The following is a 15,347-nucleotide window of genomic DNA, read 5'->3' as shown; positions in this document are numbered from 1 at the left end:
CGGCCTTCGACGCAGAATATTAACAATATATCTATGCATGGTATATATGTAGATGTGTGTGTGTGTGTGTGTGCATGTGTATATACAGTAATAACAACAACTACAACAACAGCGGGCAGCAACTGTCACGCATCGTCTGCTGAGCATTGGGTGGCTGCTGGTGGGAGGATGGGAAGGGGGGAGTCGGTGTCAGTGTCGTAGTCGAAAATCTGAGTATAAGCATCTCGCTCTCACATTCGAATCGCCTGCGGCCTGCGCTCAGCTGTTAAGAAGAGCGCCAACAACAAGAACAACAACAACAACAGTAAAGGCTAAAATAGCTAAAATAATCACGCGTGAGAGTGTGTGAGAGGGGGAGGGGAGGCACAAAGAGAGAGCAAAGCAGAGTAGCAGCATCATTGAAGCATGGAGTTGTGCGTAAAGAAACCGAAACAGCAAATAAAACAAAAGCAGCAAAATCAAATAAAACGAAAATCGTTTCATTTTTTTTTTTGTGTCTGTCTCCTTCATCTTCATCATCTTGTGTGTCGGCTGCTGCCACTTCTTCTTCTTCTGGTGTTTTGAACGCTTTGCTCTTGAAACGCGCTTTTGTTGTAGTTGTTGTTGCTGTTGTCGAGCTTTTAATCGATGCCAAAACCGAAAGGGTGCAACAACAACAACAAGAATGAATTAAAACAGAAACGTAGATTTTGATTTGTTTGTGTTAATCGGTTTTCTTTTTTTTTGGTCGTTGTTTAAGACAAGTGCAATAAAAACAAATTCGTTAACTTGGCCAGCAGCAGCAATAATAATAGCACCACAAAACGGATTCAACAAAATCAATATTCAAATTAAGTAGAAAGCAACAACATCCACAACAACAACAACAACAAGAACAGCAGCAAAAACAACAACAACAACAAGGGCAGCATTCGACAACTTGTCGATAAGCCGATAGATAACGAGGCGGCAAAAACCTAGCTGCAGAAAGAGAGAGCGACAGCGAGCATCTGGAATAAAGAGAGCGAGAGAGCGCACCCAAAAGAGAGCGAGTGTATGAGAGCGGGCGCAGCAGCAGCAGCATCCCAAAAGGAAAGGCGCAAAACCACCCACAAAACAACAACAGCACCAACAACAAGATGGGACGACGCACGTATTTGAATCGCGCCTATGCAATTTCCTACCCCAGTCGAGTCGAGGGCTGGCTTGATGTCTGTGGTAAGTGTGAATGTGTGCGAAATGCCAAACTTCTCTTCTATCTTAAGTTAATACCGAAATAGAGTGGAATAGAATTGGTGGATGGTGGATAAATAGAAAAGTAAATATTATTATTGAGATCTTATACATCTTGTTGGGGGATGTTTATATATTATAGTAATTAGTAGTACTAAATGTTGATACTAAGTTGCAGTGATCAAATATCTTGTTGGGGGGTGTTTATATACTATTATGTTTCAATAAAAGCAGACATGTCAAAAATATAATACAGTACAAATTGATGAATGATAAATAAACTTCTATAGTAGAGTAGGAAATGCTTGCGATAAAAATACTGTGATGAACATCTTAGGCTACTTTTATATATAATATTTCATATTATATTTCAATTTTAATTTAACTTGAAACATATTTTGAATCAGCAGACAGTTTATTCACAAAATAATACAATCTTTCAACTCATACACAAAGTTGCGCTTATCAATTGTGACCGAATTACTCGTATTAAGTCATTTCAAATATACTATAAATTAAATATTGTGCATGCTCAAATCTTCACAATTCTAATGAAATCAAGTTTAGTCACCAAACCTAAATTTATATTGAGGCAACTAAATCTAGACTTTCTATCACAACACTTTGTCAAAGTTTCTCGTTTAACAACTAAACTCTCTATAACAAAAAAACATGCATATAACAAATATATATTTGAAGAATACACACACTGACCTATATAAGTATCCTGATTAAACTAGTTTGAGAGTTTTTTTTTTTTAGCAAATTCTGTCAACAACTTGTTAATCAACACAATTTGCTTGACGAAATTAGAAAGGGAACTCGAAACATATTAAATACAAAATTGTGTGTGTTAAAAAGCTTAAATCAAGATTTAAGAGGAATTAGTTTCTGTAAGGTATAGAATATATTTATTAGCAGAGGGAACTTAAAAGTGTTTAAATGTAAATTGTGGATAAAGTTAAAAAGATTTTGGAAATTCTTTTCTTAATGATAATAAAGTATAAAAAGTATATTATTAGAGAGAAAGAATTGTAAAAACAAATTGTGAATTAGGTTGAAATAAGGATTTAAAGGAGATTTACTTCCGAAGTATAAATTTAAGAAATTAAATAATGTATGAGTTGTATTATTAGAAGAAACGAATTTTAAAAACAAATTGTGAATTAGGTTGAAATGAAAATTTAAAAGAGAAGTATAAAAGTGTGGATAAAGTTTAAAAGAAGATTTAGGAAATTATTTTCTTAAAGAAAGTAATGTATAAGTTGTATTTTTAGAAGAAACGATTTTTAAAACAAATTCTGAATTAGGCTTAAATAAAAATTGTAAAAAAACTTATTTGTAAAGTTTAAAATATATTATGAGAGCTCGAAAGAAAGAAATAAATAATAATGGCGAAGCATAAATCAAGATCTAATAGCAAGCTAATTTCCCCAAGGATTACTCTCAAGAACTATTTCGATTTTTTCTAAGACCTCTTCAACCCTGGTCACACATCGCTTAGTGTGTATACATGCATGTCTCTTTTAGCTGTGTGTGTGTGTGTTGAGAGGGTGGCTGATGATGATGCTGTTGCGGATGCGGATGCTGCGATGCTCTGATGACCTGTCTGTCTCGCTTCCCACCTGTGCAAATGCCGGTTTTTGGTTTTTGGCCTGGGAAAACTCAACAGGGTTGCCTCTCAGTCAGTGCCAACAACAGCAAATTTGGGCAGGTTGTCATTGTTTGTTATGTTGTTGTTGCTGTTGCTGCTGATGGCCGTTTTCCGTTATCTGCACGTATTAGCATTTTTACCTGTCGCTCATCCGTTTCATTTTTATTGTAGTTGTATTTGTAGTTGTAGTTGTAGTTTTGAGGGGTTGTTCATCGTTGCCCGCAAGGCAAAAGATATGTGAACACACACACATAGAGAAAACCTCGACCAACCCACTGACAGGCGACAAAAGCAACGCTCACGAATTTTGTCTAATGACCTGCGAGTTTTTCCCCTTAAAATCTCAACAATTAGCTGTTTTTATGATCACTCAAATGTGTAATATTTATGGATGCTCAAGCGTTGTTATATCATTGAATTTATTTGTTTTTTTTTTTTTCATAAATAAATAAGTTTAAATTGAAAGCGGTAATTTGCATCCGTTAATGGATTCTTTTCATAGTCGTTTTTTATCTTTATAACTTGTTTTCACGTCTATTGATGGATGAGAAGAATCGGTGAACGACACAAAAGTTTACATAATAATAATAGAAAGATATCGAGAGGAGGCAGCAGCATAAAATAATAGGCACTTTGTGCTATTCAAGTACTCGAGTGTCTAAAAATATGTGTATAGATTAATTTGAAAATGAATGGGAAGCAAGAGCAATGGCTTTTTCAAATATGTACTATATATATATAGATAAAGCATCTGAACAATCTGCTTGAAATGTTGAGAATTTCAAGCGAAATACATTTGTTTGGCTAAATTTAAATTGAATACAAGGAAGAAATAAGCAGATATATATAATTTGGCATTTGTATCAAATTAATAAGCTGACTTCAGAGATTGATTGTTAAACATTTGTCGCCTGGCAGCAGTCGTGACGGTGACGATGTCGGTGTCGGTGACGTTGAGGTTGAGGAAAAGGCTTCAAGGCAATGAGTCGAAGCTCTCTTATGGCCATATTCGCATATCATTCGTTGTTGTTCGTTATGGTATTAACTTTATTGTGTGTGCGCTGTTCACAGCGGAAGGAAGGTGTGTTTAGCTCTCAGTGTGTGTGTGTGTGTGTGTGCAGGTTGGTGTGTCAAGGTCATTTGTGACATTCTAACAGCCTTTTCGCTTAGCCTTGCCTTTTGCCACCTACGCACGCAACTGAAAGAGAGAGAGCACCGCACAGGTTTCGGCCATTTGGTTCATTTGGCCAATGGCCCCTGCTGAGCAGCTGCTGCTTCTGCTTCTGCTTTAGCTTCAGCTGTTGTCGTTCCTCTTATTGTTGTTCCTTTAGTTGTTGTTGTTGTTGCTGAATGCCCGCTGGCTTGACATCATTTTGCTGTCATGTTTCGCCCCGTTCATGTTGCTTTTGCTGCTTTCGCTTTGCATGTCACTTGACCGTCTTGGTTAACACGTCTTCGTTTTGGTCTTGGCTTCTTCATATGGTTCTTTACGTCTTGGGCACTAACTTGGCTCTAACTTTCAGGCCGTTTTGCCATTTCTATTACCCTCTCTAGTTTAACCTTATGCAGGGTAGTTTAGCATTTCATTTAATTAAACGTAAAACGAATTGAAATTACTTAGTTGTCTTTGAAAACTTTATTAGTTCGATTTATGCAAACTGAATGTTTCTAAAATAGTTTCAACTTTTTTCACTTTCTATGAAATGCGTTAATTCCAAATTGATTTGAACTCTTGATTAAACATTTGTAGTTAAAATGCACAAAATGTGAATTTAAATTTCAAATGTTATTAATTGATGAACAAACAGAAAACTAACCAAATGAGCCTTGCATAACACACACATAGAAATTATTATTCAAATTACGAATAACAAGCTAATGAATCAATTAACTTGGCAGTTACACGAAATGAGCATTTATAACTTAAACTTCCAACTTAATTAAAATATTCGTCGACTGACGTTTAATTAAAAATGCAGCTGGTTAATTAAAACAAACATTAAATAGTTTTCTATAGGCAAGATTGTTCGATATTATATGATTTTCTTCATGATTTCTTACAATTTTATTATTATATTTCTTTTTATCTTATGATTTTTTCAAATTTTTGTTTTTTTATTAAAGTATTGATTTATTTATTATTATTATTATTATTATTATTATTATTATTATTATTATTATTATTATTATTATTATTATTATTATTATTATTATTATTATTATTATTATTTTTATTATTTATTTTTGTTCTCACTTTCTTCTTTTGTATAGAATGTATTCATTTTTTATGACCTAATTTTAAGAAAGTGTTTAGACTTTTTACAGGGTATGGTCAAGTCGCCTATATTCAACTCGTCAGCTAATTCTAACTCGTTTTTAGTTTTTTTCTCTTCATTTCTAAGCCCGTCAAAAACTTAGCCAAATGCGCGTTAAAGGAAGACAACGAGACAGAGAGAGAGAGAGCGAGGGAGATGAAGATAGGGAAAGAGAGAGCGAGAAATCGTAAATCTGAACGAAGCGTCGATTGGCGATGGCGTCATTAACGACGAGACGCAGTTGGTGTTGTTGTTGTTGTTCTTGTTGTTGTTGTCGTGGCACAGTTTGGCCAGCAAACTGCAGCACAACTCGCGGTTGTCGTCGCTTTTGTTACCGTTTGTTTTGTTTTTGTATACTCTATATTTGTATGTGCTTCGATTTTGTGTGTGCTTTTGTTTATGGGTTAAACGGCAGCCGGGCCGCATCAGCGCCACCTGTCGGTAGAAAGTTCAATGTGCTCGCTCTTTAAGGTTAAAAGCTGCTTGCTCTATGTGAATTGCGGGATATGTGGATATCGTTATCGAGATGTGGATCGCAATGTGGATGCAATTGATCGCTAGAAAGTGAAACAACAGCGGGAAATTAAAGCATTGCAGAATTCGGACACACACTTGTTGTAGTTGTTGTTGTTGCTGCTTTTGTTTTTGTTGTATTTGTATTTTCTATTTTCAAGTATCGGCAACAGCGGCCCGCGCCCCATCGCAAATGTTGCCCAGCAACTTTCTATGAAAAAATTCACTTTTTCCTCAAGTGTTTGGGACGCAACGCAACGCAACGCGACTCAAGACGCGACGTGTTGCAAGCCAGCAGGCTTTTGTGGTTAAGCCTATTTCCTTGGCACTCCACTTCCCCTGGCAAATCGAACGTGGAATGGATTAACACGTCTCAAGTTTTTCCTATTCCTACAGCCAAAGAGGAAAAGCAACATTGAAAAGCAAAAAAAGGAAAATTTAATAAAAACTAAAAAAAAAAGAAGTATGCATAAAACCTGTTGACCATTGAAATTATAGCCGCCATATGCCAAACAAGATATGCAGCAGCAAAAAAAAAAGTGCAAAAAGAAAAAAAGAAAGAGCGCAGAGTAATATGAGCAAGTGCATTACAACATCTACAACGATAAAAACAAAAACTATTGATCTGTAAATCTGTAGATTGAAAACTGAAAGTCAACGCAGATTAAATAGTTATTGATCTCAGTGGAAGAACTGGAAATACAACTGCGTAGATTATATATTATATTATAGAGTGCATAGATCAAGTTGAATGAAAATAATTATAGTTTATAATGCTTATCTCTTTACGACAGTTGTTAGCATACTTAGGTATTATCATTCCAATTTTTAATAGGTTTCAAAAGTTACCAAAATATTCTTATCTGCAAAACTAATTAGGCTACGCAGATAAGACATTTAATAGAGAGCGAGAGACAACGACAAGAAATTACAAATACACAATGATCCCAATACACACACACACACACACACAATAATGAGAGATTACATTGGAAATGTAAAAAAGGTAGCGAAGAAAAACATTAACTTACATTCTGTAACTGTAATTTTCTAGATATAACAACAACTGAAAACTGTTTAATAATCGCAACGCAAAAAAACTAGTAAGAAAGCTGCAATCAAGTGTGCTCGACTGTGAGATACCCGCTAACCATTTTTAATGTAAGCAGAACAGTGCTGAAAATATACCGAATTAATATACCACAAAAATACTAAAACATACCAAAAGATTTATTTGGTAAATTAATATAGTATTGCAATCAAAATATACCATAGGGTGTAAAATATACCATATGATAGCCGAAGCAAGTAATGCTCCATTGCAGTAGGAGTTTTTCCTAATACAAAAGAGTTTCGTAAATAACTTTGACAATTTCTGATAGCAACCAAATTTGTAGAACTCATTTAGACTATAGTTATTATTCTATGTACCAAGATTCGAGACTGTAGCATCAAAACTACGCTTTCTATACGATTTTTGTCGTTTTGCGGAGACGGAAGTGGGCGTGGCATAAATTTGAAACAAACTTAATCTGTGTGCAAACATATCAAATACTGTCGATCAAAAATTTTTTTCTCTGTCTCTAATAGCCTCTGAGATCTTGCTGTTCATACAGACGGACGGACAGACAGACAGACGCTGATCAAGAATATGTATGCCTTCTTCTGCCTGTTACATACATTACACAAAGTTAGATTACATTAAACTACTTTGCTTTATCTTCTCTTTTTTTTGTATTATTTGTCTGCGTTCTCAATGCGACGGCAGATTTCTAATGTATGACAGCATTGGCCAACATTATTATTGCATCTGCCGTCGAGCTAATAATAAAATATGCGAATAACTCTTTGCTTAAAGTAGTTCACACAAATTTGCAAATTGCATTCAACTGCGCATTTGCGTGTCTTCTGGGAAATATTACAAAACTGCATTGCGTATACGCCCTGGAAAACAAAAATTAAAAAATAACAAGAAAAACGCACGCGCAATCGAGGAAAAGACACACACAAACAACAAAAAAAAAATGCTAAAATACTTTGCACACACATGCGTTTCTTAAGTTTTGATGAATTTCGCAATAGTCGAGACAAAAACTAGGAGCGAGAAAAAAAGTGGAGTAAGAGTTGTCGTGTCTAGATGCCATAAAAGCATGATTGACGACAAGATATGCTGTCAAAGTTCTAACGTAGTTGTGATCGATGAATTAATTCATTTAAATCAGCAATTTGGAGAAAGAGAGAGCTCAAATTAATGACAGCTTCTATGTAATTTGAATCGATTATGGAACATTAAATATTTATTCAGAAAAAAGTGGCTTTCTATTATATATTTATTTTATAATATTTACATATTATATTTCGCAATATGATGCAACATTTTAGCAAGGAAATAAAAAATAAAAAAATACATTTTTAGAATACTTTATTTAATTATATTTTGACAATGAATTAAATTAAATAAATAACCAAGAAATTTCGAAAACATTTTTCTGTATTACATTTAGAAATCATATTTCGCAATGCATTTCAACATTTTGAAAATAAATTAGTTTAATAAAATAAATCAAACTATCGAGAAAATGTCAAGATAATATATTTCATTATATTTCGCCACATGTTTCAGTATTTTGCAAATTAATTAATATAATATAATAAAAAATTCAAAAATATTTATAAATTTACCCTATTTTCAAAATATTATTGTAAAAAATACAGTAGAAAAAAGTGAATAATCACGACATTAATTTTATTATATTTCACATATGTTTCAAACCTTTGGCAAAAAATATTAAATTAAATAAGGAAATATGAAATTTCGATTTTATTTTATTGTTTTATTTTTAGATATTATATTTCAAAATATGTTTTGCAAATAAATATAATAAATTAGAACATTACAAATTAAAAAACCAAGAAAATTTTCAAACATTTTATTATATTATTTTTTAATTTTTCGCCACTTGCTTAAAAATTGTGGAAAAAATAAATATAATATATGAGAAAATTAAATAGCATTATAGTTATTTATTCTATTTTCAAATATGGTTCATGTAAATAAATAAAATAGTGTAGAAAATTAAATAAATAATCATGACATTTTCGACACATTTTATTTTATTATTGTTCGCCACTTGCTTCAACATTTTGAAAATAAATAAATATTATATAAGAGAACATTAAATAAATATATTTATAGACTATATTTGGCAAATATGTTGCATGACTGTTTATAAATAAAAAAGTATAATATAGAAGCAAAAATTAATCAAATAATCATAATAACTTAAACAAACTCTGTTTTGGCTTTGGATTCGAGCACAGGGTATAAATAAAAAGGCAGCGCGGGAAAAAAATGAAATCTATAAATGAATTGACAAATAAAATGCGGCTCCAGCACGCCAATGAGTGCCACGCCCCATCCCCCCGTTCGCCCCCTTTTCTGCTGTTGTCTTGGCCCGGTTCGCTTCAGTTTGCTTTTTGCTTTGATTTGGCTCTAAGCTTATTACATGATGCGAAATTCAAGTTATGCTATAATTCTGCATTGTTTGTCTTGAAAGGGGAGCAGCGACAACTGGAGAAGCAAATAGAGAGAGAAAGAGAGAGATAGAGATAGAGAAAGATCGTTTTGAGTTTGTTTTGAATTGTTTGTGCTTTGTTTGTTTGTTTAGTATTTGCGCTGATTTTTTTTCTCATTTTTTTTGTTGTTGTATCGTTACGTTTCGCATATTTCCCATAAACCTAATTAAATGCGTTGCTCTTGTTGTTGCTGTAATTATTATTGACGATGTTGTTGTTGTGGTTGTTGTTGCTGCATTTACGCAACTATTTGTGTTAGCCTGCATGTTTATGCATGTAGCGACAGACAAACAGAGAGACAGACAGACAGATGGACGGACGGACGGACAGACAGACAGATAGTCAGACATATGTTTGTACTTATGTTCGGTCTGCTTGCTTGGCATATGGCCCGAATCCCGTCTATAAACTTCTCTTCTTCTGCTTCTCCACCAAAAACTGTTGCTCGTCTGTCAATTTTCAAGTTTTTCACCCACACACAGAGATCGCAACGATCGGGGAGCGATCGTGTCTATAGGGTTTTATGCTCAATTGGGTGGCGTTTTCTTTTTGCCGTTTGCCTTTTGCTTCTATTTCATTTCTCATTTTTGGGCATTGTGTCTGGGGCAGCTGTGCGATGCGGAAGTTGCAACGTTGCAAGCAGCAAGCATTGTTTGTGTCACTCTTCGTATTGCTGCATGCCGCATGTTGTGGCGCCTCCTGTGACAACAAAATCAACACACATTTCTGTTGCCCTCATATCAAACGAATCACGTTCGCTACAAGATGTCATATGTATCTATGTAGTTAAATGATCTGTTGTATAATTTCTGTCGAGAATACGTATTTCCTTGAAAGCATTTTATTTAAATTGATTTCAAAAAATACTCAATCATTACTCGATTTAAAGAGGTTCTGATATAATATTCTTAATATAATTTTACTTACATCGATTATCTTTAAATAGAAAAGCCCAAGTTAGACTATACTCTTGTTTTTTAAAACTTAAACGCTCTTAATTGTACATTCCTCATACAGTGTTCTGATTATCATTATCATCTTAATCATTATCGCTATCAACCGATCGCAGCTGTATGATAGAGTTCACAAGTTGATTGGCTTGAAGCTATTATTTATTAAATTACCATAGATGAAGTAGTCTTTAAAAGCTAATTAACTAATTAACTGGCTGCGACAATAAAAGCTATTAAATAATCTTCCATTAAAAATAAATATTTATGCTGATTGAGAATAAATGTTTATTGTCGTTTCGAGTTTACCTTCAAATCGATCTTTTTTCCCCATTCTTTAATTTTTAAAATAAATTTTCCTTCGATTTGATTTTACATTAATATAAATTCTGATTTCTTTAGCTATTATCCTAATATATAAGTTGTTCTAATAATCATCATCGACTATAGGAGCTATTAAGTACTTTAAATCTTTATTCAAAATTAAAATTGTTTATTCTCGTTTCGAGTTAAATCGGAGATATATTTTTCTCATTCTTTTATTTTTTAAATAAATAAATTTCAAATTAATTTCCTCTCGATTTGGTGTTACATTATTCTTGGGGATTCCAATTGTCATCAGCATGAAATCCAATTTAATTGTCCCACAAACTTTTCGTAGGGTATCAAGAGTTCCGGCTTTGTCCATAAAAAGAAGCTCTAGTTGTTCGCTGGATTTTTTATTTTGTTTTTGGTTTTATATGACAAGCAAATAAAAACAACTTGGCCGAAGCACAGCACAAAGTTACGGACAATGAGAAAAGCGTGAAACAAGAGAAAAGTAGAGAACAAGACAAAAAAAAAAACAGAACTGAAAACCGAACTGAACAAACTTTGCGCGTCGATCGTCACTACAAATGTTATTTCTCTCTCTCTCTCTGCCCCTGCCCCAAGAACTAGCATTGCCACTGCCACTGCCACCGCTTTCCGTCAACCGCAACAGGGCCACACGCACACTCACACACTCAGCCACACCCTCCTACACACTCACACCCACACACACACACACACAGGCACGATCGCAACACCAACACTTTCGTACACATGACGCATCGCATAAATTATTTTAAATTACTTTTAATTGACAATGTTTTTTTTTTGTGTTTTTGGAGTGTGTGTTTTGTTCTGGGTGCTTTAACATTTAATAATAATTTGAGTTTTGGTGTCGCTTCTCGGTTTGCTTTAATGAATCCTGAAGGAGTCAAGCAAAGAGCAGCGATCACTCGATGAGATCGCAATTGGAGCTAATTTAGGAGCTTGTGGATAAATTTAGAAAGGCGAGAAAAACGAGCAACGAAATGTTATAATTAAATCAATAGATATTTGGGAAAAATCTATCATGATCGTTGTATGATCATGTTCTAATTCAGGAAAAGATTTATCAGTTATGTCACGATCATGTTCTAATTCAAGAAAAGGATTATTAGTTATACCACGATCATATTCTAATTCAATTAGAAATAAAAAGAACTTTGAAACTTTTGCAATTATTATCAAAATATTGTCAAGATCTATACAATTGGAAACATTTTACTTAACATAGTTAAAGTAAATAACTAAAGACTTCTAAAAGATCTGTCAGTTATATCACGATCACGTTCTAATTCAAGAAAAGGATTATTAGTTATACCACGATCATATTCTAATTCAATTAGAAATAAAAACAACGTTGAAACTTTTGCAATTATTATCAAAATATTGTCAAGATCTATACAATTGGAAACATTTTTTTTTAACATAGTTAAAGTAAATAACTAAAGACTTCTAAAAGATCTAACAGTTATATCACGATCATATTCTAATTCAATTAGAAATAAAAACTTTTGCAATTATTATCAAAATATTGTGAAGATCCAAAGTTAATAACTAAAGACTTCTAAAAGATCTATCAGCTATAAAACGATTATATTCTAATTCAGCGAAAGATCTTTCAGTTATATAACGATCATATTCTAATTCAATTAGAAACAAAAAAAGCGTAGAAACATTTACAACAGAATTAATTTTTGTTTAATTTTGTTAATTTCAAAACTGATTTGGCAATTTAAAGTAAATATATAAAGTCTTCTACAATGAAATTCAGATTTAAGATATATGTAGAAATAAAATTTAAAATATGACTCTCCGAAATTCAGATTTAAAATAGATTTAGATATCAAATTTAAATTTGAATTTTCTCTAACTATCTAAAATTCACACGTAAGATAGATGTTCTAAAAAAAAAAGTGTAATTGGAATATCTTCTAACTCACTCTCATATCTCATAATACAAAACAATTAATAGAATCGTTCAAAGATTACATTCTTTTAATGCAGATTACTATAAAGTTCTGTGTACTTAGCTAAATCTGGACTATAAATATTCATCGTTATTGGGAGGATCAGTTTGATTTCTTTGCAGTTCCAAACGAATAATTATAGAAACGTGCTAAAGTCGAAGAATGAAATTTATTTTTAAGCTTTTAACAGCAAAAATAAACAGAACAACAGATTTGAAAGCCATAAATCGTTCTTCGGTCTCTATTCCAAAGAACTGAACAATGCAATAAATTGTATGAATATATTCCCAACAATCAGTCGCCAGCTAGGAATATTTCATAATTAATAGAATAAAAGTGCTTTTGAGTTGAAGGTACATTTAATTAGCATCGAGGTAAAGCTTTAATCAATTAAAGCGCATGCAAAGCACGGAATGTGCGAACACGAGCAAGTCATCGATTCAGACTTTCGTATCGTCTCAGCTCAGCTCTATCAAATTCCAGTTTCAAGAGTAACAGAAATTCCTATAAATAGATTGCAGGGGGTCTCCAATTTGCACTCTTTCTGGCCAACTTGACTGCATGTTTAAATGGTTACATAATCTCAATGGGGTAAATTTTAGTGAATGCATTGCGAATAGTTGTTATCTTGAGAGTGGATGTTATGTAAAATATATAATATATAGATCTATGAAAAGTTTAGTTCTTATAGGGTATATTTGAAATGTTAAGTGGGGTAATTTGTTATTGAAAGTGTTGAAGATTTTGGTTCGTAATACAATTATTATGCGGTATATTTTATAATATATTTTTAATCCTTGAAGAAGTTTTTCGTGAGAAGTACAATTATTACAGGGTATACTTAAAACATGTTTGATTTTTTGTTATAGAAAGTGTAGAAAATTTAGGTTGGTAATACAATTATCATTGGGTAGATCTTTAATATGGAAATGCTGTAATGTTGTTATTGTATTTTTGAGTAATTGTTAAAGAAAGTGTAGAAGATTTAGATTCGTAATACATTTATTATATAGTATATTTTTTATGCGTGTAGAAGTTTTACGTTAGAAATACAATTATTACAGGGTATACTTAAAACTGTTTGATTTTTTGTTGTAGAAATTGGAGAATATTGAAGTTCGTATGTATATTTCTTCGTTTTTAGTACAATTATTACAGGGTATACATGAAATGTTAAACCTCTTTCTTGTTATAGAAATCGTTGAGCGTAAAATCTACAGTTTAAACATCAATTATTTCTATAAGATTGAAAAAGCCAGATTTTTTCTTATAGAAGTCATAGAAGAATATACATTTTACATACAAATAATTTCTTAATGTTTAGATAAGTGGAAACTTCATATTGTGGAATTTGACATTTTCAAAATTTGTATGTTGTGGGGGAATTCTAATTTATTTAAAGAAGACGACTTAAAATCATAATGCAAGTATTAGAGGGTATATTTTGTTTTATACCATATGAATAAGTGAATTACTCTCTCGCTTCAGTGTTGTACGAATCGAATTACAGGGTATATTTTTTGTATATTGTCTTATATTATATTAACAAGTGAATTACTCTCTCGCTTCACTGTTGATTTTGATCAACAATGATCGTGGATCATGTCAGCTCGCAATACACTTTTTACAGGGTATATGCAATGGTCGATAACATTCAGTGAACTGCGTTCCACACGTTGGTCAGCAAAGCGCGCACATGACACTGGTAACCGATCTTCAGAGTTCTCAGTTCTTTGCCCCGTTGCAACGGCAATAAATAATCGCGCCGCGAATTGTTGAAATTCTCACGAAGAAGCCGGCGAACGAGACGAGAACGTTGTTATCGCCCCAAACTGAATGATTACAGGCGCGGACGGACCGGACAGACAGTGTTGGAAAGTGTGGCGAATGTGTGAGTGAGAATCGATAAGTGATCGAAATGCTCTAAGAGAGGGGAATCCTAGTGACGTAACAAACAGCTGTTGTCAGCGAGTGACGCAAAACAAAAGCAAAGCGAAGCGAAGGAAAAAAAAAACAAAATGCGCAGCGCCGCTGCTTGGCAGGTGGGCAAACTAAAGACAACTCACCGCTGAGCGTTCTCGCTGCTGTTTTTGCAGAAGCTCGGCCAGGCATTAAACAACAACAACAACAAAAAGCGCTGACAAAGTGCATTGAACTCGAAAGCGAGAAATTCTTATGCAAAAACAACAACAGCAGGAACAACACAAAAAAAAAAAAAAAAAAACGGCCAACGAACATTTCAAAATTAACGCAAAGTTGCTGAGCCACGATGCCCGCTGCTAGCACTCGACGTCAGTGGCAGCGACTGCGACTGCGGCAGAGACAGAAGCAGCGGCAGCGTCACGTTGTGGTCGCTCTTCACAATTACATACAATATTTATATGTTAAATGGCCAGACGGGCGCCGGGCTTAAACACTCGTCGTCGTCGTCGTCGTCTTCGTCTGTGATGATAGAGCAAGCATTCAACAAGTGCCTGCTGCCTCCCCTCCCCTCCCCGCCTCTGCCTTACTTGCAGCTCCCCCACAACTTTGGCTTAAGTTTTTAATTTTTTGTAGTTTACTTTTTTGTTGCTTTTTCGGGGTCGTGTTGGGTCGACGTCTCTTCTCGTCTCGTCTCTCACAACATCTCTCTCATCATGTGTACATCATCAAATTAAAACAGTCTTCATTTTTTTGTATTGTTGTTGTGCTTCTTATTTATTTATTTATCTTGTTGTTGTTACTGTTGCTTGTTGCGCTCTTCACATTGTTATCGCATACGTTGACGGCGACGTTGACGTCGACGCCGACAGCGACGCAGACGGAACCG

At 33.7% G+C, this 15,347-nt stretch overlaps 1 protein-coding gene across 4 annotated transcripts in view; it reads left to right on the top strand.

The window, feature by feature from the left end:
• The first annotated feature begins 764 nt into the window (after nucleotides 1-764).
• Nucleotides 765-15,347, top strand: part of LOC117578212 (ras GTPase-activating protein raskol) — a 59,549-nt gene continuing 44,966 nt past the window's right edge. For 2 of the 4 annotated variants that reach the window (XM_052001884.1, XM_052001883.1), the window contains exon 1: nucleotides 765-1,197. In XM_052001884.1, the coding sequence (XP_051857844.1) occupies nucleotides 1,119-1,197 (79 nt within the window). In that variant the 5' untranslated portion in view covers nucleotides 765-1,118. The remainder of the gene's footprint in view (nucleotides 1,198-15,347) is intronic. The other 2 variants (XM_034263579.2, XM_034263578.2) reach the window with 1 other exon arrangement.

Source organism: Drosophila albomicans, chromosome X, assembly GCF_009650485.2.
Source record: "Drosophila albomicans strain 15112-1751.03 chromosome X, ASM965048v2, whole genome shotgun sequence".
In the NCBI taxonomy this organism is placed as follows: Eukaryota; Metazoa; Arthropoda; class Insecta; order Diptera; family Drosophilidae; genus Drosophila; species Drosophila albomicans.
This window is presented reverse-complemented; position numbering and strand designations above follow the sequence as displayed.